The 26792-nt window shown below is 36.9% G+C and overlaps 1 protein-coding gene across 5 annotated transcripts in view; it reads right to left on the minus strand.

The window, feature by feature from the left end:
• Positions 1-1997: 1997 nt before the first annotated feature.
• The window catches only part of DCUN1D1 (defective in cullin neddylation 1 domain containing 1), a 48402-nt gene continuing 23607 nt past the window's right edge, over positions 1998-26792 (minus strand). For 4 of the 5 annotated variants that reach the window (XM_050780137.1, XM_050780139.1, XM_050780136.1 and 1 more), the window contains exons 4-8: positions 25141-25271; positions 22030-22116; positions 11319-11401; positions 11005-11101; positions 1998-8972 (exon numbers count right to left, since the gene is read on the minus strand). In XM_050780137.1, coding sequence (XP_050636094.1) covers positions 8893-8972; positions 11005-11101; positions 11319-11401; positions 22030-22116; positions 25141-25271 — 478 coding nt within the window. In that variant the 3' untranslated portion in view covers positions 1998-8892. The remainder of the gene's footprint in view (positions 8973-11004; positions 11102-11318; positions 11402-22029; positions 22117-25140; positions 25272-26792) is intronic. The other variant, XM_050780140.1, reaches the window with a different exon arrangement.

Below are 26792 nucleotides of genomic sequence, written 5' to 3' on the forward strand. Positions count from 1 at the left end.
CAAGATACCTTATAAAAACTGACTGTTCTTCCACGCCCAGTGTAGATTTTTAGATAATGATGCCCAATTCATAAATTGCAAATAAAAGCCAATTAGATCATTTAACAACATTTCAAATTTATTTTTTTTCACAGATATAAATATCAAGGGTTACTTCCCTCTAGAAAAACCCACAGCTCATCAGCTCAAGCAAGTTAATGAACAAGGAACTGGCTACAGCTAGGAAACCTGATCCAGCTACTTAAATCCAGGGGAAGAGAGTTATGTAGATTTATTCCAGCTATGATAGGGTTGGTCTAAAGAACACATCCTCCCTTGAATAAAGTCATAGCACTATTAAAAGTTAAGGGAAGAAAGTAGGCTAGGGAGTATTCAAAGCGAAAAATCAAAGGAAACAATTCTATTCCACCTGAATTCAGACTTCCCAAATTCTTCTGTCAACTAGGTACGGTATCAATACTTCATGTCATTATTTCCGCCTGATAAGGATAGACCACAGAAACTACCAACCTATTCTCCCTTGCGGCTTAGTAGAGGTACAAGGAGGCCCAAAAACTGCCTGTATCCAGCTGAGCATGGGCTGGGCAGTAAATCTCTCAGACATGAATGCTATGCAGAGCAGCCCCTTCACACACTCCTGCTAGTAAGAAAACATTGCAAAGTTACAGTCTGCTAGGCTTTAAACTACTTTCAAAAACCACTGAAAATATATTCCCTACACACTCCTTCCAGATATGACAGAAGTAGAAGTATACTTTTATCTTCAGTATTATTAGCTGGATTTTCTATTTCAGGTTTTTACCAAGTTCCACTCATCAAAAATTATTAGAAGGTGCAGGGTTTCCTGTTTTTAAAGAGGGAAATTTTGAAGAGGGAAAATGTACAGCTACATGTGTATGAAACAGAAATGCAACAATCCTATGTGTAATCAGTTCTCTCTCCAAAATCAGATAAAATGGGGAACTATGTATTATCCTGATGCTTTCAAAGAATGTATTATAAAGTTCCATTGTACTGTCTTTAGAGATGCATGCTTATATTTTTAAAAATCACTATGGATATGTAAATTCATATGCCGTAAGACTGTCTTAAAGCCTAAAATTTTTAGTAGATTCACAAAGTAGTGCAATCATCACCACTATATAATTCTAGAACATTTTCATCATTCCAAAAAGAAATTTGTATCTATTAGTTCTCACTTTGTATTCTCCACCTCCAACCCTAGCCCCTGGCAACCGCTAATCTTTTTCTCTATCGATTTGCCTATTCTGGACATGTCATACAAATGGATTAGTACAATGTGTGCACTTCTGTGACTGGCTTCTTTAACTGAGCATAATGTTTTCAAGATTCATGCATGTTGCAGCATGTATCAGTACTTCCCTCATTCCTATTACTGCCAAGTATTATTCCACTGAATGACTATTAAGATTGTGCTTATCCAGTCATGAGTTAATGGACATTTGGGTTTTACAATTTTTAACAATTACGAATAATGCTGTAAATACACACAAATTTTTATATGAACATGTTTCCAATCCTCTTGAGTATATATCTAGGAGATTTGCTGGTCATATCCTCTGTGTTTATTAAATGAGGAATGGCCAAACCGTTTCTCAAAGCAGCTGCACCAGTTTGCAGTCCTATCAGCAACTTACAGATGTTCCAGTGGCTCCACATCCTGAGCAACACTTGTTACTGTTTGTTTCTGATTAAAGCAATCCTAGTGGGCATGAAGTGTTATCTCATTGTGGTTTTGATTTACATTTCCCTAATGGCTAATGATATTAAGCAACTTTTCACATCCTTAGTGGCCATTTGTATATCTTCTTTGGATAAATGTCCATTCAAATCCTTGGCTCAATTATAAATTGGGTTGTTTTTTCATTAAGTTGCAGGAGTTCTGGATACAAGTCACAGTGTATTTTTAAGTTAAAGGAAAATCTGTTGATATAATAACTTCTTATATACTACATTAACTTTAAAAATATATTCAAGTTAGAATATATTTTTTATTAAGTACATCAAAATTTCACCTTAAATTTGAAAACTGCATAGAAATTTAAAGTGCTAAAGCAATCATTGTTTTTTCAAATAAATGAATTTGAAGCCAAAGAGTGGAGAGTGTGGGGATCCATTGGGTAGGACATTTGAGATCTATGTAATGTAGAAATATTTGAATCCTGACTTGAATTAGAAAAAAAAAAAAGGCACAACTTGAACACTGCTGGATAGTTATTAACACTAACAAACTGTTAACAGTTAAGTCTAATAACAGAATTGTGGTTTTATTTAACAGTCCTTATCTTTTAGACATACATATTGAAATATTTACAAATGAAATGATTCACTATCTGGGATTTGCTTCAAAATAAATAGGGGTTCAAAGATGAATGGCATTTAGATAAATCAAGAATGAACTGATCATGTTAAAATGAGTTCATTACGCAATTCTCCTTTTACATGTATCTTACATACCCCATTAAAATTTTTAAAAAGCACTCACTCCAATGTCTCCTAGGTATAAGAACACAGGCGGCTGGCAGCAACTGAACGGTATCAACTAAATTTTTATAAATTCAAAGAGTCATTAATTCTCAGTTATCTCAAAAGTAAAATCTCTGGGAAACTTAATATTAAGACAGTAACTATCTGCACACAGTAATGTGTATAAAATTTAATTACCACCACCAGTCACAGGCTAGTCGAGCAGCTGTATCAACCATGGTACAAACAGTAACAGAGCAAAAGCACCAGTCATCAGCACCACTCTTCACTGACACATTTCTTCTCACCAGAGATCACTGAGGGACTGGAACCCCCATCGGAAGTATTATTACTACCCTCACTGACTACAGAAAATACTACCTTCAAGAGAGTACGTGTCTACAGTAACTAATTTTACAGCAATCCCTCAGGCCACTTGAAACTCACTCAAATTGCACATCCAATCAATACATGAGTTGGGATGCCTAGGCGTAACTTACACACATAAAATATATACCCACCAGAATGGCTGTCATCAGAAAGACAACAAGTATTGGCAAGGATGTGGAGACACTGCAGCCCGCATGCACCTGGCAGGAATAGCTCTAAAAGTACAGTCAGTTTGGAAAAAGTTTAGCAGTTTTTTAAAACGTTAAATATAAATTTACCACACAACCTGACAATTCCACAACTAGGAATCTGAGATGAAAACATGTCCACACAAAGACGTATTTATGAATCTTCATAGCATTGTTATTCACAATTTTAAAATAGGCCAGTCAAATGTCTATCAACTGGTGAATGGATAAACAAAATGTTGTATATCCAAACAGTGAACACTAAATCAGCAACTAAAGGAACTACACGCAGGTGTAAGCTACAACATGGATGAACCTCAAAAACATGCTAAGTGAAAGATGCCAGATATAAAAGACTAACTGCATGATTCTAACTCTGTGAAATTTCTAGAAAGGGTAAATCTGTACAGAAAGCAGATCAGTGTGGCTGCCTGGGGCTGGAGGTAGGAGTGAATTAACTGCAGAGTAGCATGAGTAACTTTTGGGGGCTGATGGAAATGTTCTAAAACTGGATTGTACAATTCCTAAGTTTACTAAAACCAATTAATTGTACATTTACAATCGGTGAATTTTACAGTGTGTAAATTATACAAAGCAATTTTTTAAGTACCATTGTAACAAAGTCTTAGAAATCACTATTTTAAAGCTCTGGCTCAAAGCTCATTCATTTGATATATTCAACACAACAAACTCTAATATACTACTAGGATTAAGAATATTAGCATTTCCTTGAAAACTAAACACACTACTTTCAAAGGATTCCAAGTACACCCATCTCTAAATCTTACTGATTAAACATTGCTCTTTTAGCTATAAGTCATGTGACAAAATCACTGTTAACGATTGAATTAGCATTGTCCCTTAGCCATTTCATTAATTTGTCTTCCCCCAACCTTGTGCCCTATGGTATTTCTTTTTGTAAGAATCTCTTGCTTGCTATTGGATATTGCCCAAGTTTTCCATCAGATATAAGGTTTTCTCAGAATATTTCATAACCGGAAATAAAATTGTAATATTCATATGAACATGTATTTGAATACATATATACTTTTTAAATATAAAAGGAATATGTTCCTTTTAGTTTGTTTGCTCATTAAGCCACTTACATGATGCCCCTAAGTTTCAAACACTTCACTGTTTCCCATCAGGCTTTGCTTTTACGACGTGGGTTCAAAATTCTTCTTTTCAAAGCAGTGCTGCCTTCAGTGACCAAGCTGGCATGATTTTTAGTCAGACTCCATTTCTTTCCATTCCTCTGACAGATATGCCAAAGAAGTAATAGTCCCTCTAAAGCCAATCATTAAAAAAAAAAATTTTTTTAACTATTTTTCCCCAAACCAAATCAAATATGAAACACTAACAGCCTACAACAGATAAAAGTCCACCACCACAAAGGAAGTGGGAAGGGGCCTGCCTGCTGTGGCCCTACCTCATGAAGGACAGCAACCCCAAGTTATAGCTTCAAGACCAATGCTCGAAAGTATTACAAACTACATTATGATTTCTGCACAGCACAACGGCAAAAAATTAAACTGAAAACAATCATGAAGCACTTGTAAGTAAATAGAAACTGGGGCTATACTTAAAAACACTTCAAATCTCAATTTAAAAAATGGACAACTATAACATGATTCCCTTTAAATTATTTCCCTTTAAAACTCCATAAAGACATTACTTATTAAGAATTCCACTAACTACAAAGGCTGTGCATCTTTCATCATAACTTCCTTATTTGTGACAGATTTTTAAAAATTAACCAAAGGAAAATAAAAAAACACATTAATAGGAAACATTGACCCTAGTGGAAAGTTGTCAAATAAATGAGTTGGTGAGCAAGAAATGCTACTTACTAACAGGTAGGAAAGAAAATGAGATAGCAAGAATGCTCTGATAAAATCATTTATGTAACTGTATTATGAGTTTGAAAAAATAGCACTATTTGCCTCCAGAAATCAGGTACAAATAAAGCAAATATTTAAGAAAAATGGCAACAAATTAGCAAAGATAAACCTGGAAAAGGGCATTTGTATTATTAGGAATTTTCTCACTTATCTTAACTACGAAATACACACCCCTTTCCCTCAGAAATCAAAGATAAAGGTGTCATGATAAATAACTTCACCACAGTTCTATGAAATAAAAATAGAAATTATTGCTATATTATGATTGTAAAAATGGAGGCAATAAAGAGTTCAGAAATATACTCATTTATAATCAATTAAATGATGAGTCATAATTTGAACCCTAATTATCACATTATGTAGAAATCACAATTCAGGTTTTGTGTCCTCATTTATACGTTAAATAGTTCACATTTAAAAAACATTTTATCATTACATTATCAAATTTGATAAAATCTTATGAAAACATCTAAGTATTCAATATAAATCATATTGTTAAAAGGTAACATTTAAAGAAAACTACTGAGGTGCCAGATAAGTATTTTCTGTTAAATATACACAATTTAACATTTAGAACTACATAAATTAATTCTTGCTAAAAGTTGATTCAGTTTTACAAAGGCATACTTTGTGAACCATGGTAAATTTCCCCAGCACCACTTTCTTTTTATTCCAAAACTCCTTCGATTAGGTTTAACTTTCTCCTGTCATTCATATGTGAAAATTACAGAAGGTTTACAATACGTAGTCTTAATAGTAACATGTTTAAAAACCTAAGCAAAGTGTACATTAAGTTAGCTACTACTACTCACTTCTTATCATCAAATAAAAAATAGACACTTCATTCAAGTCTGAGGAAAAAATAGTGTACCTTGCTTAAATAAGAATTCCCCAGTAAAGATATTATGTAAAAGATTTCTCATGTTATTTTGTTGAGTAAATTTACTTTCTCTCGCTAAAACTTTTAAAAGTCTAAGGAAGGACATGTACTTATAATGCCACATTACACAAGTACAGTATTGTTAATAAAGCAGCCCAGTATCGTTGTAAACATTTTAAATGTAGTAAACAAGACTTGACATGTCTTTTCTCCCCAAAACATGCCATTACAATGCTCTTTCCATGAATAATTATTCTTCCTGGAAAAGTTTTCAGGGATATTTTTAATCTATAAAAAAAATACACTGAAATATGTGAAAAGATTTAGTCATGGCAATTTCACTGAAGCTTTTATTGCCTCTGTTGGTAATATAACAGGGACTGTAAGAAACACAATCGAACTTACAGAGATATGCAGATGATATTCACTAAAGATAATCTTCATCTCAAGTATTTTTTATATGTGGGCACTTCTAATTTTATACATTTTTCTATTTAAAAAGCATTACATTTTAAAATGTGTACCTGTTTTGACATTTGGCAAAAAGGAAACTGTACCTATGGTTCAGTTTAAAACAAAGAATCAGCATGGGGAGTTCACCGGAATGAGGACTGAAACGCTTAGGAGTTAAAGCAATTCAAGGGGTGTGTGTGTCTCTCCCTTCCTCTGTCAATCTCTCTCTCTCTCTGGCTCTCTCGCAGACACAGACTCAAACACACACAGCCATATGTGTCATCATTTTTTAGTACAAAATATTCCCTGTAACCAGACATTTATCTTCAGAATAATCACACCACATTAAATCAGTCTTCTCTTTTCAGCCCTAGTAAAAATTTTGTTTAATTCTAAGATGCCATCATAGTGAACAACCTTAACTTTTATGCTACATAATTATATTCAAAGCTTTATGTATTTTTGTTTATAATTACACAGTAATTATAAATGTTTAGTACCAACCTGATGACAAACACTATTTTGTTGAAAAGGTTTTGCATTTAAAAAGAAAAATATGTAAAATCCAAGGCACTAGGCCACAAACCAATATCAGACTTTTAAAGAAAACACTTTATATTGGGGAAAAAAAAAAAAAAGCTAATGGGATCTCATTTCAAAACACAGCATATGTGAATTAATCAATGTGAAACCAATAACCATAACTCAAAATGTTCAAGACAGGAAACAAAACAGTACATATATATAGAGATATATATATATATCTTTTAAAAATTTTTCATAATTGAAGTTCTTTATATTTACAAAAAATGAAATCAGGAAATACTGAAAGCAGCAGGATTCTTTTTCCTTTTTCTTTTAATAACCAATTACAGTAGCCTGAATAGAAATTTCAAATTTTTCTTTTGGTAAAACTGCATTCTTGAATTAAAGTTATGATTGGAATATTAATATGTTTATAGGGAAAGCTTTCTAGTCTATTTCAAAATCATGTAAATAAAAAGTAGTTTTGATATGTCATTGTTTCTTAAAATAATTTCCATATTTGCATAAAATGTACTGCTATTCTAAAGTACATTCCTTTGTTAATATCAACCCTAGAACCTTAGAGAGTGCCTGGATGTATATCCCAAGCAGAATGTATTCCTATCAAAAGACCATAATCATCTGACATTTGAAGTTTACATTTCTAGCCTGCCTTACAGAAATGTTTAAGAAAGCAAGAAACCCTTCTTCACATGTCAGTAAGGGAACAGGGAAATGACCATTTTCAGCATAAAAGCAGCTCATGGGTCTTGTAATGAAAAAAATACATACAAGATAGCATTCTGCTTTGATGAGAAAACTAAGCTAATCTGAGTGAAACAAAAACAGTAGAGAGACTAGAAGCCAGATTGGTATTTTGCATCGTGTATGCTTGTTTGAAAATCTTCGCTCCTGAAGTAAGTATTTGGCAACCACAGTGATTAGCAGTTAAAGCAATTTCAACAAAATAATAAGTCATCGAAAATGGACTATTTGTCTGAAAGAGCAGTACCTATATTATAAAGATTGAACTTCATGGCTCATTACAACCATTTTCAAAATTTAACTGCAACTATCTTCTTATAAATTAAGAGAATTTCATTTGTGTTCCATAGTGCGATGACAAAAAAAAAAGTAAAAACAAAACAAAAAAACCCTCATGCCTAAATTTAGAATATTGTATTGTGTAGCAATCCAAAACATTCAAAACAAATTAAATAGTTTAACTTATGTGACAGGCAGATAAGCATTTCAAAAGCATAATGAAGTCCAATTATGCAGTGCATAATGTAGACAGGAGAAGAATCTAACATTATGCAGACATTTTCTAAATAAAAGCTCCCTGTAGGACAGCTATATATAAACATGGGTAAGGTAAGCGCAGACAAGTTCTGTGGAACCTTTTGAAATCAAGAGTCTAAAACACAATACATTTTTCAGGTAGGCACCAAGTTATCCTAAAAAATTTTCATGTTGGTTATTCTGACATTGTTTTTTCATCAGATACTCACATCAACAACACATGTGATTTGCCAGGAAAAAAAAATTCCCCCCAAACCAAAACACCATTCCAGATCCAGTACACTTAAATATATCACTCTCATTGGAAGTGCTATTAGCATAGTCTTTGCAACTAGCCCAAAGCGTATATTTAAGAAGTTTTTATAAATTGTTTTGTGATGTTCATATGTTTAATTCTTATGCCAACTGTTTTCTGATGAAGACAGCATTGTGCTTTATGCGAGAATGAAAACCTCAAAATAATCACCATAAAGCTTCTAAGACTTATGGGAGAATAAACTAGGATGGTCCACAGATATAAGATGAAATCCACAATGTTGGAATTATAAATGTTTAGAGCGGCCCAGACTAGAAGACAAGCCCAAACCACCATTAGAAGAATGAAATACGATATGGTCCAAGATGTATCCTTAAAGTTTTGTCTCAACCCTCAGTCTGAATTGTGAGGATTGATCTTCAGTTCAGTCCAGCCAGCAGAAATTGACTGTGCAATTTTCTGTTGTATTTATTGTACAGACTATGTACATTCTAGAAGGTTCCTTTAGTGCTACACTGTTGTACTTTTTGTCCCAGCAATTTGAGGGCGTGCAAATTCCACAAAGTCATCAATAAGAACAGGCCATGCTCCTGGAAAAAAGAAAAAATATGAAAGAAAGAGAAGGGAGAAAAAGAAGAAATAAGACTAATATTTCAGCAGAATCCTTTTTTTAAGACTTCCTCATAAGTGTTAAAGTATATCATTCTTATCTATTCCCACTGATTAAGTCTTTCAAAACTCAAACTTTTTGGAGTTTTTACCCCAAATATTCCTTGTATTCCTTGTGATTACTCCCAACATTTGGTTGTTCCTTGAGTGATAAAAACAACTTGTCTGGTAACTAATCAATAATATGATTTTCTGAAGGCCACTGAAGTCAGGCAATGGAAGTAATTTGGTCAAAACTGGCAGACTGAAGCAGGAGAATGGCGTGAACCCGGGAGGCGGAGCTTGCAGTGAGCCAAGATCACGCGACTGCACTCCAGCCTGGGCAAAAAGCGGGACTCCCTCTCAAAAAAAAAAAAAAAACTGGCAGCCTAAGGAGGGGCTATGATATGATAGCATGCTGCCAGTGCTGAAGGCATAGGAGGAGAAACAAGTTTTCAAGCATTCTGTGGCCATCTCACAAAGGAAATTAACAGGAAGTGTCAAATTCCATCCTATTTCATGCTAATACATTACTAAGAGGTGTAAAATTCAATATATGCATGCCTCTACACATTCACATGCCCATCTCCAACTCAGAAAGCTCTCCATTTTTGTGTAAAACGTAACAGAAGACACAATTATTAGGTATACGCATGATTCAACATTTCTCACTTTGGAGGGAAGATTATAAACGACAATGAAAATGAAGAAAAGAAATAACATCATCCCTGATTAGCCTTAATGATTCCAGGACACTTTTAAAGACACCAAGATCACAGGGGGTTTTTCAAAAAAAATCTCCATCCTGCATCCTGCCAATTCTCAAGTGGACTAGGGAAATATGTATGAAGAAATCAATGTAAATCACTGCCACATATAGAAAAATACAAGTCCACATCCTAGTAGTGGATGGTAGCGCCATCTTTATACATTTATGAAGAAATAGCAGAAAAGTATTCAGTGACTATTTACTGAATGCCAACAGTACTATATTAGGCACTTGAAGTAAGTTTCAACAAAAAAATAGGCCGGGCGCAGTGGCTCATGCGTGTAATCCCAGCACTTTGGGAGACCGAGGCGGGTGGACAATAAGGTCAGCAGTTTGACATCAGCCTGGCCAACATGGTGAAACCCCATCTCTACTAAAAATACAAAAAATTAGCTGGGCGTAGTGGCAGGCACCTGTAATCCCAGCTACTTGGGAAGCTGAGGCAGGAGAATCGCTTGAACCCAGAAGGCATAGGTTGCAGTGAGCCGAGACTGCGCCATTGCACTCCAGCCTGGGCAACAGAGCAAGACTCCATCTCAAAAAAAAAAAAAGTCACTGAACTTAAGGAGTTTACAATCAAGCTTACACAGAAGACTAACAGATGAAAAAGAGATAGAAATAGGTACAAAAGCACATCAAGTAAAAAGGTTCCTAAAGTAAACTGAAAACCTAAAACGGATGAAAATTACTCACGCCTTTCTGGAAGACATGAATGCTGAGTTGGAATTGAAGGAAACAGAAAAATATAGATTGGTAAATGTATGAAGGTATTTCATACATTCAGAAGAGCATTAAAAAAAGCCTAGAGCTGGGCACAGTGGCTCATGCCTATAATCCCAACACTTTGGGAGGCCAAGGCAGGAGGACTGCTTGAGGCCAGGAGTACAAGACAGTAAGACCCCTACTTCTATAAAACGTTAAGAAATTAGTCAGGCACTGTGGCGCATGCCTGTAGTCCTAGCTACTTGGGAGGCTGAGGCAGGAGGACTGCTGAGCCCAGGAGTTTGAAGACTTGCAATAAGCCATGCTCGCACCAGTGCACCCACCCTGGGCAACAGTGAGACTCTATCTCAAAAAAAAAATCATAACAAAAGCTCAGAGGAGGGAATTCCAACTCCGAGAAAAACAAAAGTACTGAAGAAGTTCAGGGGTGTGTGATAAAAAGACAGGTCAAAAAAAATTGGTGTGGAAAAAAATTTCATTACCTTCTTCATCATAATTAGACATGTCATCTGCAATCATTGTACTGAAGTCTAAAAGAAGATTCCAAGTGTCTTTTGGTATTGATCGTTTATGATGTTCCTATTTAAAAAACAAAAACAAAATACATTTGTATCACTAAAATGAGCTGGACAAAAACAGTTTGGAAAATTTTAAATACAAGAATGCAAAACAACTGTGTAACAAAATTCTGGTAATCAAATTTCTCATTCTATATTCAATACATTATGTTAATTTATCTTTAAACATAGCAGAATTTTAGAGAAAATAGAGAGAAATGCAGAAAATGTGAACTTACCAACAAAAATTTATTCCATAAGTCTAAGAATTTAAATCTTCCATTAAGCACTAAGTTCCAGTAGGCAATGGCCATTTCTAGATCTGAAATATTAAAAAAGAATTATGTGTTTAAATGCTATACATATTTGTCCCTGCAAAAATCACAAACAAATAAAAGGTAAGACCAAAGAAAGTCTAAAAATAAAAACCTTGTATCCTGAATAGTTTTGTATTAAAAATTTCCTATACAAATGAGTCCAAAGTTTATATCCTCCTTCTTCAAAAATGACCAGGGCCTTTAGGGCAAAAAGTGATACTACTTATTTCACAGGGGAATTCTGTATTTTAAATTAGATAATGCAGTTAAACATAGTAGCTCACAAAAGTGTTCAAATATTAGTTACTGTACACCAGGATTTCTCAACCTGGGTACTTCCAACATTTTAGGCCAGATAATTATCTGTTGTAGGGGTGCCGTCCTGTGTACTGTAGGAAACTTAGCAATCTATCTGACCTCCACTCACTAGCTGCCAGTAGCAGCTTCACTCAATCCCCCCACTGGTGACAATCAAAAATGTCTCCATATATTGACAAAGACCACCTGAGGGGCAACCCAGCTGAGAACCCCTGAGGTACACCTACAGGTTGGAATGTGAAGGACTGCTCTTCAATTCTAAGTAACCTTATGCTCTAAACTGTTTACTGACTGATCCTGACCACAAAGAGACCATTAAAAATACTCATCTAAAACTTAAAATTAGTAAGAAACTAAGAATTTCTTAAAGTTTGCCAAAGACAATATAAATGACTTTTTAATTGGGCATGGAGCAGAGAAGGGTAGAGAAGGCAATAATGCCGCATGACAAAGGACTAACTACACTGATCACACGACAGAGAACTACACTTATCACATGACAGAGAACTATGATCTCTTTCAAGGAACCATAGTAGTTAAGAAAGTATCTAGTTTTTATGACTGAATTTACTCCTTCAGCATAAGAAAAATTACATCCTAAGTAACTTAAAAGTCCTTTTATTGATAGATGACATCTCAAAACCATTTTTTTTTCCTAAGTCGGAGTCGCTCTGTCGCCCAGGCTGGAGTGCAGTGGCACGATCTCGGCTCACTGCAAGCTCCGCCTCCCGGGTTCCCGCCATTCTCCTGCCTCAGCCTCCCCAGTAGCTGGGACTACAGGCGCCCACCACCACGCCCGGCTAATTTTTTGTATTTTTAGTGGAGACAGGGTTTCAATGTGTTAGCCAGGATGGTCTCGATCTCCTGATCTCGTGATCCGCCCGCCTCGGCCTCCCAAAGTGCTGGGATTACAGGTGTGAGCCACCGCACCTGGCCAAAATCATTCTTTATAATTGAGAAACCATGAGAGATTAAGAAAGACAAAAATTGGGGCAAGTGTTGCCCCAATTTTTAAAAGCAACAAAGAGCCGGGCACAGTGGCTCACACCTGTAATCCCAGCACTTTGGGAGGCCAAGTCAGGCAGATCACAAGGTAAGGAGTTTAAGACCAGCCTGGCCAACATTGTGTAATCCCAGCACTTTGGGAGGCCAAGTCAGGCAGATCACAAGGTAAGGAGTTTAAGACCAGCCTGGCCAACATTGTGAAACCCCATCTCTACCAAAAATACAAAACTTAGCTGGGCATAGTGGCGGGCACCTGTAATTCCAGCTACTCGCGAGGCTGAGGCAATAGAATCGCTTGAAACCGTAAGATGGAGGTTGCACTGAGCCAAGATCACACCACTCCACTCCAGTCTGGGCAAGAAAAGCAAAACTCCGTCTCAAAAGAAAAAAAAGAACAAAGAGTAGGCCAGGCGCAGTGACTCTCACCTGTAATCCTAGCACTTTGGGAGGCCAGGGCGGGCAGATTACTTGAGGTCAGGAGTTCAAAACAGGCCTGGCCAACATGGTGAAACCCTGTCTCTACTAAAAATACAAAAAAATTAGCTGGGTGTGGTAGCGGGCGCCTGTAATCCCAACTACTTGGGAGGCTGAGACAGGAGAATTTCTTGAACCTGGGAGGTGGAGGTTGCAGTGAGCCAAGATCACACGACTGCACTCCAGCCTGGGCGACAGAACAAGACTCTGTCTCAAAACCAAACAAAAAAGAGCGAACTTATGCTAATTCGCTGTCAAAAATGGATGATTTGTAAGAAATCAATTATAGGCTCCATGCAGTGGCACATGCCTATAATCCCATCACTCTGGGAAGCTGAAGAGGGAAGACTGCTTGAGGTCAGGAGTTCAAGACCAGCCTGGGCAACATAGCAAGACCCCAGAAAAAATTTAAAAATTAGCCGCTCGTGGTGGTATATGCCTGTATTCCCAGCTACTCTAGGAAGCTGAAGCAGGAGAATCCTTTGAGCCCAGGAGATCAAGGCTGCAGTAAGCTATGATCATGCCACCACACTCCAGCCTGGGTGACAGGTGAGGTCTCTTAAAAACAGACAACACAACATAAAAAACAATACCTACCCCCCCACCCCCACATACACACATAGTAGCTGGAAACCTGCAAGACTGATCCTTAACTTTCTTCAATGATGGAGACTACATATTCCTCAACTAGCAGACTGAAATACACAGTAGGCATTCAGAAACTGTTAAGTGGACAAACTTCCTACGGTTTCACATACAAACGTACTTACCTTCAAATCCATCATCATCTTCCTTCAAACTCAACAGAAGAAACTCTCCTTTCTTCTATCCAAGGATAAGCCCCTTACACCTCTATTCTAAATCCAATACCATCCTGCCTCTTCAAGGAATCTTGTCTGTTGATTCACTTTCCCCTCTTCTCTACATCTCCAACTTTACCTTGTTCTCTGGCATTTTGAACTCCATCAAGAAACAGAAACATATCTTTTTTTTTTTTTTTTTTTTTTTTGAGATGGAGTCTCGCTGTGTCGCCAGGCTGGAGTGCTGTGGCGCGATCTCGGTTCACTGCAGCCTACAACTCCCCGGTTCAAGCGATTCTGCTTCAGCCTCCTGAGTAGCTGGGATTATAGGCACACACTACCACGCCCTGCTAATTTTTGTATTTTTAGTAGAGATGGAGTTTCACTATGTTGGCCAGTATGGTCTCGATCTCCCAACCTTGTGATCTGCCCACCTCGGTCTACCAAAGTGCTGGGATTACAGGCATGAGCCACCGCACTCGGCCAAGTTATCACTTATCTTTTAAAAATCTTTCTTGGATCTTTTTTTTTTGGTCAATCAAAATAGGTTTATTTATTTATTTTTATTATTGTTATTATTTGAGACAGTCTTGCTCTGTAGCTCTCTTGGATCTCTTATCACCTTTACTGGCTATACCCTTTTTCTCCTTCCCTTCACAGGTAATACTGAAACAGCACTCAGAATCTCCTACTTTTATACATAATTTGTTTGAAAATCAAATTCTGACGCCCATGTTTTAAGAGAACTAAAACATGCATAATACCGGCTGGGCGCAGTGGCTCATAGATGTAATCCCAGCACTTTGGGAGGCAGAGGTGGGCGAATCACCTGAGGTCAGGAGCTCGAGACCAGCCTGGCCAACATGGCAAAACCCCATCTCTACTAAAAATGCAAAAAAATTGGCCGGCATTATGGTGGGCACTTGTAATCCCAGCTACTCGGGAGGCTGAGGCAGGAGAATCACTTGAACCCAGGAGGCAAAGGTTGCAGTGAGCCGAGATGGCCCCATTGCACTCCAGCCTGGGTGACAAGAACAAAACTACATCTCAAAAAAAAAAAAAAAAAAAATACCTAACACCTATTTCTAATGGCACTTCCCTTTTAATCTTTGCAATCTGTAAAATCTGTAAAGCCAATATTCCTTCCAGGTTGTTCAATTCTGTTCTTTACCAACTCAATGTAAAATTATCTGGCTTAAGTGCCAAAAATGTTCAGCTGAGACTAAATATTTGCTGTTATTAGTGTGCTTAATTCACTTCACTTTAAATGCTTTAAATTTATGAGAACTAAGCGTACTGCTAGTGTACTTTTTTCCTTTTCAACTAATTTGTATAAAATTAGGATGACAATGAAATACTCAAATAAGTATTAACCATGTGGCACCTATAAATGCCGATATGTCAAGCTGATATACCAAAATAAGAATCTGACAAAAGTAAAAGTTCAGGTTGTAATCCTGAACATAGTGAGACTTGGTCTCTACTAAAAATCAAAAAAACCAGCCGAGCATGGTGGTACATGCCTGCAGTCCTAGCTACTCGAGAGGCTGAGGCAGGAGGATCGACGGAGCCCAGCAGGTTGAGGTTGCAGTAGGTCATGTTGTGCCACTGCACTCCAGTCTGGGTGACAGAGAGACCCTGTCTCCAAAAAACACACACACACAAAACAAAGAAAGTTCAGGTTGTAAAAGAAGGGATTTTTTTTTTTTTTTTGAGATGGAGTTTCACTCTTGTTGCCCAGGCTGGCACAATCTCTGCTTACTGCAACCTCTGCCTCCCGGATTCAAGTGATACTCCTGCCTCAGCTTCCCAAGTAGCTGGGATTACAGGCATGCACCACCACGCCCAGTTAATTTTTTATTTTTAGTAAAGACAGGATTTCTCCATGTTGGTCAGGATGGTCTCGAACTTCTGACCTCAGGTGATCCGCCCACCTCGGCCTCTCAAAGTGCTGGGATTACAGGTGTGAGCCACCGCGCCTGGTCAAAAGAAGGGAATTTCTTACAGTCTACATTCATTGCCCTGTTTGCCCATTTCCCACACATTCTAATCCTGTTAACCAATGTCTAACCTGTCATCCACCCCAATGAAATTAAAACTCTGAAGGGTCATCAGACCCTCCGGTTACTAAATGAATACTCTTATGTCCTCTCTGCCATATCTTAGAGAACTGAGCATACCTCCTGATAGAACTGTCACTTCCTTCAGCTTCAATGATAAGCACTCTACTGATTTTCCTCCATTCAATCTAGGCTTCTCACTTTCTTTTCCAGGGGCTCCTCTTCCTCCATTCATCCATTAAATGTTGGTGTTTTTTAACAATATGTGTCAACAATAACCACTTTTCTAATCTCCCTCAGATTCTCAAACCTGTATCATTTTTCATGTTATACATTCAACCACCCCTAACAGCTCCTAAATCTGAAACCTATCTCTATATTCTAGACTCAGATATCTAACTGCCTGAAGACATCTTCAACTTGGTATCCACGAACAACTTCAACTCAGCAGGGCTCAAACTGAACTCTGTCTTACCTCTGCAGACCTGCTCTTCCTTCTCTCTCTCAATGTCACCACCCACTACAGTATTTCTCAATGAAACACTTCTCATTAGCACTGCCCCCATCCCCACCACCCTGCACCCCCTTCCCATGGCCAGTAGAAACCTTAGGTCATTATGACAAAAACCCTACAGGTTCCCCAGATGTCTCCTGAAAGTGTTGATAATCCCTGAGAAAGGCTCCTTCCTTCCTCATCATATACAACCAACCAAAGTACCTTTTAAATCTATCTCTTCTTCATCCCCACTGGGAAGGCCTATGTTAGGATATTCCTCATTTCTAACTAAATCACTGGGATAGCTCCATAACCAATCTCTCTTCTAGTCTAGCTTTCACTCCTTTCAAAGGGCCACAGTGCTTTGAGATGGACCTTTCAGGCATGAATCTGGTGTCACTTCCATGTTAAAATTCTTCAATGATTTCCAATTACCTTTAGATAAAATTTGCACTTCTAGTCAAATGAACTCACTTGCAGTTCCTCAAAGGTGGAATGTTCTTTCACCTCTGAGCAAGTGAACATGCTAACCCCTCAACCTGAAATGGCTTTTTTCCTTTGGTCTTGAAAATGTGCATTATTCTTCAAGGCTCAAAAACTATACCCTTTTTGAAGGTATTGCAAACTACCCCAGACAGACTAAAAATGCTCTTGACTCTACGCTCTCAGTGTAAGCAGTCAAGTGTTTTTGAATAAAAAAGGAAGGCTTTAACTCAAAAAGATTAGTAAGTTATAACTAAGAGCTGAAATACATAAGATTAAACAAGGATAAAACGTTAATTGTCACAGGTATAGGAAAAGAAGCCCTTAGAAAGAAGTTTCTAAGTGATGAAGAGAGCAGCTTAGCTAGAGAGAGGTGGTTCAACATAGTAGTTTAGAGTATGAGTTTTCGTCTCTTAAACCCCTAGTCTACAACCAGTTAAGTGACCTTGGGCAACTGGGCTGACTTCTCTTTCAGTTTAAAACGAAGATAACAATAGTACCTATCATTACTGGGTTGTTCTAAGGCTAAATGAGTTAATACACACAAAGCATTTATAACAGTATCTGGTAAATAACCTATCAGTTCTTACTATTACCATTATTTTAAATCATTTAGAATTATTATATTACATTCTGAAGCAGTATTGGTAAAGACAACAAAGTCATTGATAAGGTAACAAGAAGCAATAGCAGTTAAAATAAATGGAAGGAAAATATAGAGAAAAAGAAATAAGCAAGTCCTAATAACAAGCTATTGCCTAAAATTGAATCCTTGCAGAATAAATCCTTAAGTCCTTACAGTAAAATGTAAAATGCAAACAGAGATACTCCCCATGTTATTCTTTCAAAGAGAATCAACAAGAATAATGTGGGATTTCACAGCAGATCATCAGCTGAATGCAGGATGAACATGGAAATGAATTGAGACTAGACCCAATCACAGTCCCTAAAAGAAACAAAATGTTGCCAGCTCACTAGGGAGGATGGAATGGTGATTTAAAATCCTATTTACAATGTCTTTTTTTAATCAATTTCAACAAATTTTATAACAATGAAAAAGAGATATAACATATATAGTATAAGTCTGTTCACATAAAGTTCAAAACCAGTGCTTCAACAATTTCAAATGGTTCAGCAAATAAAATATGTGTGTACATCCATCCATTGATATATAAAGAAAACGTGGTAAAATGTTAACAATTGGGAATCCAGGTGAAGAATATGCAAAAGTTCACAGAACTATTTTGCTACCTTTTTTGATTGATATTTTCAATTGATATTTTTCAGAACAAAAAGAGGAAAGAGTTAAAAAACTAGACAAAGCTAATTTATATTGTTTAGGAACGCAAACATGGGTAGCAAAGGAATTAAGTCCCTCTAATTATCAAAATTCAGAATAATTTCCAACTCTGGGAAGAAAGATGAGCTTTTGCTGAGAGAGTCTCACTGGGATCTTCTGATGCTGGTAGTTTCTTCACCTGGCTGTTTAATGAATTAGCTTTTCCTTATATTTATTATCTATATAAATTCTATGCATTTTTTTCTGTATGCACATTTCACAAGAAAAAAGGTAAAAGCAATGTGATGAGGTATATAAAAATACAAATAAAAATCGCTATACACTTGTTAAACATTATTATTTGAGAATGCTGCTTCTGCTCTGTAACATGCAAACGCAAGTGATGAGGCTTTTGCTATGAGTCATTTACTTGAGATCATTTACCAAAAGGCCCTTACTGAGGACCAATTTTTGAGGCTAGCAATATAATAATGTCATCTTATTTTTACATGAGGTGGTTCTTTTCTTATACAACCATCAATTCTGAATCTGGTTTAGTTTAGTATTAGATAATACATCATACACAATTTATATTGTTCATGCCTAAAATCTATTTTTCTATAGCTTTTTCTGATTTCGTCATTAGGATTTCACAGTATCTTTTGTGAAACAGTCAGAAGTTGGTCAGAATTTCACATTCTTAAATTTACCTTTCTTTTTTTTTGAGACTGAGTCTTGCTCTGTTGCCCTGAATGGAGTGCAATGGTGCGATCTTGGCTCACTGCAACCTCTGCCTCCCGGGTTCAAGCGATTCTCCTGCCTCAGCCTTCTGAGTAGCTGGGATGACAGGCATGCACCACCATACCCAGCTAACTTAAACTGACTTTTAATACAGTGATATTAATTCACTTGATGGTCTCCTCCTGTGTTTTCTAAACCAATATCAAAATCTAAACCATCATCACTTTCTTCACTTCTTCTATGGTTGGAACTTAGATTCTATTTTCAATATTTTCTGTTTTTCCTGGTTCTTTATGGAACAGAATAGCAATGTCTTCTTTCCACATTTTGCGCAAACTTCAAGTTCATAGGCACATGATCTACACGTTATATGAATCCTCCACTGTCTTCTATAAACATTTAACATGTTTTTTAGGTCTGATAATGGTTTGTATTTGCTATATTTTACACACCACTCAAGAACTTCTTTACAGTTTTACAGTGCTGACATACTCCATCAGGAGGTTTTTGTTTTTATTTTTTTTTTTTTGAGACAGAGTCTCACTCTCTCACACAGGCTGGAGTGCAGTGGCACGATCTCGGCTCACTGCAACCTCCACCTCCCAGGTTCAAGTGATTCTCCTGCCTCAGCCTCCCAAGTAGCTGGGATTATAGGCACCCACTACCATGCCTGGCTAATTTTTGTATTTTTGGTAGAGACAGGGTTTCACCATGTTGGTCAGGCTGGTCTTCAACTCCTGACTTCAGGAGATCCACCTGCCTTGGCCTCCCAAAGTTCTGGGATTACAGACGTGAGCCACTACGCCCGGCCGCATCATGAAGTTTTGCATTACTTTTCTTGGTCTGAACACTCTTATCAAACTTTTTTTTTTTTTTTGAAGCAGAGTCTTGCTGTGTCGCCCAGGCTGAAGTGCAGTGGCACGATCTCAGCTCACTGCAACCTTTGACTCCCAGGTTCAAGCCATTCTCCTGCCTCAGCCCCCTGGGTAGCTGGGTAGCTGGGATTACAGGCAGGCACCACCATGCCTGGCTAATTTTTGTATTTTTAGTAGAGATAGGGTTTCACCATGTTGGTAAGGCTGGTCTCGAACTCCTGACCTCAAGTGATCCACCCGCCTCAGCCTCCAAAGTGCTAGGATTACAGGCATGAGCCACCGTGCCCAGCTGAACTTGTCATTTTTGAAGCTAAATATATTCCGGTGCTTCTGAGGCCTGGAATGAGGCACGTTGCTCTTCTGGGAGCTCATCACCGAAACCACAATTGCCCCTTACTGGGAGCAGGCAAAAGCCACAATGTCTTAATATACTTAGAAATATCTACAGCTAATACAACATAACAACAACAACAAAACACAGAATGTGGAGTCCTAAGTTCTGAGATCTAGTCTCAGTGCCAGTCCAACCACTCTCCAGTTAGGTGACCTTATTAACAAGTCAGTCTCTCTGGCTATGAGTTTCCTCATCTATATGATGGAGAAGATAATATGCTTTTACTTAGCTCAAAGGGGTTGTTATGAGAACCAAATGGGATTATATAGATGATCATGCTCTTTAAAACACTATAAAATTGTTCCTAAATATGAAACTAAATGTTTAATGAATAATGTTCAAATCATTTAAATCAATTGTAGAGGTATAAGATTCCAGCTGAACCACAACCTACAAGAAAGTGACTCACAGACTTTAGCCTAATAAAAGTTCAGTATGGCCCTAAAAATGATATGGCTGCTAAAGAACATATATAATCTTTGATCAAATTAACATAATGAATAGTCTCACAAAAATTAACAGATCCACAGTGTTATACATTACTTAGCCTCCTTTTGAAATATGATGTTCAACTTTATGGGCTCTATTTTGAAAGACATTGGAAATGTGTTTGGGGTGATAGTAGTGGGAGTAACAAACGTCTCCTATAAGAATAGTTAAAATAACCGGAATTCTGGCCTGGAAAAAAAACAAAAGGTAACTGAGAGCGGATCTTTAATTTTAGCCTTTGTGTTGCACTGGGGGACAAGTAAGAGCAATGGTAGAAGTAATAAAGACAAAGATGTTAGCTTAATAAGGAAGAACTGTGTAATAACAAGTTAAGGATATTCTGTGATAGGAATGGACGACTTCCTAAAACAATGTGTGTCCAGTCCCTGCATGTGCAAAAGGAGAAGCTGAAGGAGCACCAGGTAAGGATCCTACTTTGGGTGGGCTAAATTTTATAGAGGACTTACGAAATCCCTTTCAAATTTAAGATTCAGGCAATTATCAGAAAACAGCAGGCTGGGTGTGGCAGCTCATGCCTGTAATCCCAAGATTTTGGGAGGCCAAGGCAGGGTGATCACTTGAGGCCAGGAGGTTGAGGCCAGCCTAGGCAACACGGAGAGTTCTTATCTCTACAAAAAATTTAAAAATTAGCCAGGCGTGGTGGCACACGCCTGTAGTCTTGGCTACTCCGGAGGCAGAGGCAGGAGGATCACTTGAGCCTAGGAGTTTGAGACTGAAGTGAGCTACGATTGTGGCACTACAGTCCAACCTAGGCAAGAGAGCCAGGATCCTGTATCTAAAAAAAATTTTTTTTTAAATGTTTAAGTCAGATTACTAAAGCAGATGGCAACAGAGGAAGCACCGTATCCTGGTATCACAAGAAATAAGGTTATAAAAAGTGAAAAAATAATCAGCCTGGGCAATACAGCAAGTCTTCAGCTCCACAAGAAATTAGAAAATTAGCCTGGCATGGTGGGTGCTTGCCTATATAGTTCCAGCTACTTGGGAGGCTGAGGCAGGAGGATCACTTGAGCCCAGGAAGTCAAGCCTGCAGTGAGCCATGATCGCACCACTGCACTCTAGCCTGGGCAACAGAGCAAGACCCTGCATTAAAAAAAAAAAAAAGGAAAACACCAGTTCTCATTTTAATTAGCGCAGCTATTTATAAACAAACCACAGTGTTGTCACTCACTCTCTGCCAATTTGTTTTGGGCCTTACCTCGTCTCCTATGATCTTCTAATTCCTCTCTGCCAACTCTTGTAATGTAAGAGCACTGTGAACCCTTAGAAAGGCTGTTAAAAAAAACTGTTTCCTTTTTAATTAAACTCTGCAAATAAGCAAGTCATTACATTTCCTGATACCTAACACCAAAGCAAAACAAACCAAAAAAAACCTAGGATTTGTCTCTTACTACATGTTTCTTTTTTTTAATTAATAGACTTTTTTAGTTTTAGGTTTATGAAAAGTTGAGCAGAAAGTAGAGATTTCCATATACCCTCTTCCCCAGTCAGTTCCTACTATTTTTAACATCTTGCTTTAGTGTGGTATATTTTTTATAACTGATGAATCAATATGAATACATTACCATTGACTAAAGTTCACATTCTACATTAGAGTTCACTCTTTGTATTGTACACTGTATGGTTTGGGAGGGTCTTAAATAATATTTTCATTGTAATTAAATACATATAACAAAGTTTATCATCTGAAATGTCTTGAATGTGCAGTTCGGTGTGAAGTACATTCACATTGCTGTGCCATCGATCTTCAGAATGCTCATCTTACAAAACAAAAACTCTACATCCTTTAAATATTACATTTTTTTCTTAAGCACAATACTTATTAGATAACAGAATAAACATACATAATTCTTAAATATAATGCTTTCACATAATTTTTCCTGTAATCTAAAATTCTAATTTACCATATTAATATATCCAATACTTATAAAATTTTAATTTTGCTCAATTTTTACCACATATAATAAAAACTAAGATTCAGTATCAAAAGTATATATTCACCCAAAACACCATTTATTTTGTGCTCCAGTAAAGGGTAGAGATATAACTAAGAAATAGGTTATGTCCCTTTAAATCAACATTTGACATTCACATTATATTTAATCTTATCAAAATATTGTGCTACATTTCTAAATATGACAAAATAAAGATTTTACACATACATGTAAATTCAAAGACTTTAACAGATTTGTGGAAAGGAAAGGGAAAAATAGAAAAAACATCCCAGTTAACTGATGGCCCCAGACAGAGAAACTAATTGTAGGTATCCTGGCTTATTTTGCCCGCAAATTGAGGATTTTTCCTTTAAGAATAAAATCCAATCTATATTGAACAATCAAGCTGGCAAGAAGGCTTTATCACTGAGAATTTCGCTTTACAAATATGTTATGAATCTCTGATCAATTCAGTCATGTTTAGTAACTCGTGGGGCCATACTACATTACAAAGGTTATACATTTATCCCTTCCTCTCTACCTTTCCGTCACTTCCTCAGTCTAATCTCTGTTAATATAATCTGTTTCTCAATACTTTCCCACTGCTAATTTAAAAAATAAAGAGGAATTAGTGCAAAAGGCCCTAATTATTAGCCTCTCCAACTACTACTGTATCTTCAAAAACCAAAAAAAAAAGACCTCACTTACCTTCACTGGGTAAGTTACTCAACCTTTCTGTGCCTAAATTTCCTCATCTTCAAATTAAGGATAATAAACGGCTAGCACTTTATTACTATGTATTTGGCACAGCACATAGCAGGTGGTAAATTACTGAATGAAAGGATGAATAACTCAAAAAATTGGTAAACATTAAATGAGGCAATGGTATGGTTTGGATATGGTTGGTTTGTTCCCACCAAAACTCATAATGAAATTTTATCCCCAGTGTGGTGGTGCTGTAAGGTGGGGTCTGGTGGGCAATGTCTGACTCATGGGGGTGGGTCCCTCATGAATGGCTTGGTGCTATTCTCGTTTTTTTGCCAGAGGGAACAGATTCGTTCCTGGAGTGTGTTATTAAAAGCGAGGCTTCTCCTCCTGTTTGGTCTCTCTCTTCACAGGAGTCCACTTCCCCTTTGACCTTGTCTGCCGTATGATGATGCAGCATAAAAGTCTTCTGCAGAAGCCAGGGCCATGCCCCACTCCTAGCCTGCAGAATCATGAGCTAAACAAACCTCTTTATACGTTACCCAATCTCAGGTATTCTGTTACAGCAACATGAAATGGACTTACATACAAGACAAGTAGTATATGTAAAGTACAGTACTTAGCACAGTGCCAGGCATACTAAAAGCTCACATTAAATGGAAGTTACCACCATCACCAAAATCTTCACTGGGTCCCCATTTCCCACAAATTCCAATTGAAACCTTTCTGTCTCCAAAAAACACAGAAACAAAACCCTTTCTGATTTCAAAAGAAGTCTGTGGTTATTTAGCTTTCTTGTGTCTCACCAATTTAATCTCCAAACAAGCATTCCCACTAAAATCAAACCAACAACTTCTCTCTTGCACAAAGCCAAGCTTATTGCTGAAATTTTAGACCTTCATAACTATCTTCTCACTGGAACATCTTTTATCTTCCCTTGTCTAGCCAAATACCAAACCTTTTAGTTCATATTCCACCTTGTCCAGGAAGCATTTCCCAACCACTCCTGCTTTTACTCATTTCTCCCTCTAAAACCCTTACACACTTTTATTATTTTGTAATTATCTACTAGCACTATCTAATCTTTTTAGGTAATTTGCAAATTACACTGTATCTTTTACTCTCATATCCTTTAGCTATCCCAAAAGCAAATGTACAAATACAAATGGATTGATCTAAACTTTTACAGTGATTATTTCTGGATAAGATTATGAATGATAAGCATTTCCTTTTTCATCCTTATAGTTTTCAAATAAATCATAACAAAAAAGAATAAATTTATCTGGCATTCTATGACTCAAATCTTATAGTGCTATTTCTATAGATTCTAAGATCCTAAAATATCTTCAGGATCATGAATGGAAAAAATGAGTAAATGAATGAATGCATAAATAAATAAATGTCAGTGGAATTTTAACAACTATCTTCTATACTGACTGTAGTTTTCATAAAACAAAAATCAGTGGTTCACATGTAGTACCCAGGGTAAACTTATTATTCAGTGTGCATGGTATTCTCTGATTAAAAGTTTCCTGTTTCTAATTACTTTTCAATAATTGGTATTTTCATGACTTTATGCTCAAAACACACAACTTTCTATTACAAAAATGACACTGTCAATGTATTTGAATATATCTGAAACACCAAATATAATTTTTAAAAATTCTTACCTAATCCTTTTTGTCCTGGATTCTTTGCAAAATTAAAAGTAAACTGGTAAAAATCCTTAAATCGTCCTGGTTCTTTCAATTCTTGTTCCATCTTGGGTATCTGGGCCTTTAGTTTTTCTATGCTGTCACATCTACATTGTAAAATTAAGTTTATAAAAGATTAACTTTTTCACCATAAATTAATAACTTATTTATTCCCATGAGGGCTTACATTTATTTCCTAGAACTACTTTTTTAAAAATCAAATAGTTGGAATTCAATCTTTTTATATTACATAAATACAAACATGCATGGAGGTTAGCTGCGGGAAGAAGTCTAGAGTGATTAAATGTTCTAAATAATTACTTTTAAAAGAAACGGGCTATTCGTTTTAATTACATAATTCATTAGGCTATCAACACTTTCACTAGTAGAAGTCAGCTTCAGTGGATAAATAAGAATGTATAGTAATCAGCATAACAATCATTTTAAACTGTATTAGACACTACTGACACAGTACTTAATCGCGTTTACTATCTAAATTAACTAAAAGTATGGTCTCTTGCTTATGAGGAAACATTTCTTTTGGAAACTTGCTTCTTGTCATATACAAAGTATAGTAGTAAACAGGTGAACCTCCTACCACCTCCAACTGAATTACCTCAAATTAATATTAAGCTTTTTCTGTACATGCAAAACATTCAACTTTCAAAGAGTTTGAAAAGCTCTAAGTACCAAGCTTTTAGTTTCCTAATACAGCCTTATGGTAGAAATACGCTATTTCTTATAGATTCCACAAACAAATCCATTTTTTTCCTTCTAATCATTTTTTGCTTTTATTTTCCTTCTATATTCTTTGTAACACCTTCCAGATCATTAGTTTGTAAATTAAAATTTTGATTTGAAAGTTCATTACATATTATATGAATTCAGTTTCAAATTTGTAAAAACATTGCTTCCTTAAGTTCTGATGAAACCTGTCCTAGCATAGAAAATCCCAGGAAGTTCAGGATGGGCCTGGCTTTTTGGCTGAAGGACATAGTGTCCAGGCCAGTTAATTTTACTGCCTCTCAGCTTTAAACCTACCCTTCTTTGCCCTACTTTGTGATATTGGACTACAAACTGTGAGACGTCATTTTTCTTGCCAGCTGGCTCAGTGTTAGGCTCTACCAAGAGCCAACGAAAGGCTGGAAGAGGAAGAAGGAACTTTTCTGATCCCAGTTTGTTTTCTCCAGAGGGCAAGGGTTTTAGTGTGTGGGAAGGTCCCAGCAGTATCCACCAGTGGTAGCAATCTCACAGCCTGCAGCAAGTGGCCTCTAGGCAGCTTTTTCACCAGCATTACAGGTGGCCACACCCTCTCCCTTCAACCCCCAGGTCTGAATCTCAGCCTTGTGGGGATCTCCTAAGCTTCTAAATTTCTTCCTTGTCTGTGCCCTTCCCTGACTTCCCAGAGGTGGTAGCAGCTTGCTGCAACTGCTACCTGTTATGCCTTGGAGTTTCCTTTTATCCTTTTATCTATTTGATAGAGTAAAGCAAGTCTTTAAATTTTCCCTGTTAAAATTACAGGTGTGGTCTTTGTTTTTTGTTTTTGTTTTTGTTTTGTTTTTTGTTTTTGTTTGTTTTTTTGAGATGGAGTATCGCTCTTGCTGCCCAGGCTGGAGTGCAGTGGCATG

Source organism: Macaca thibetana, chromosome 2 (assembly GCF_024542745.1).
Source record: "Macaca thibetana thibetana isolate TM-01 chromosome 2, ASM2454274v1, whole genome shotgun sequence".
NCBI lineage: Eukaryota > Metazoa > Chordata > Mammalia > Primates > Cercopithecidae > Macaca > Macaca thibetana.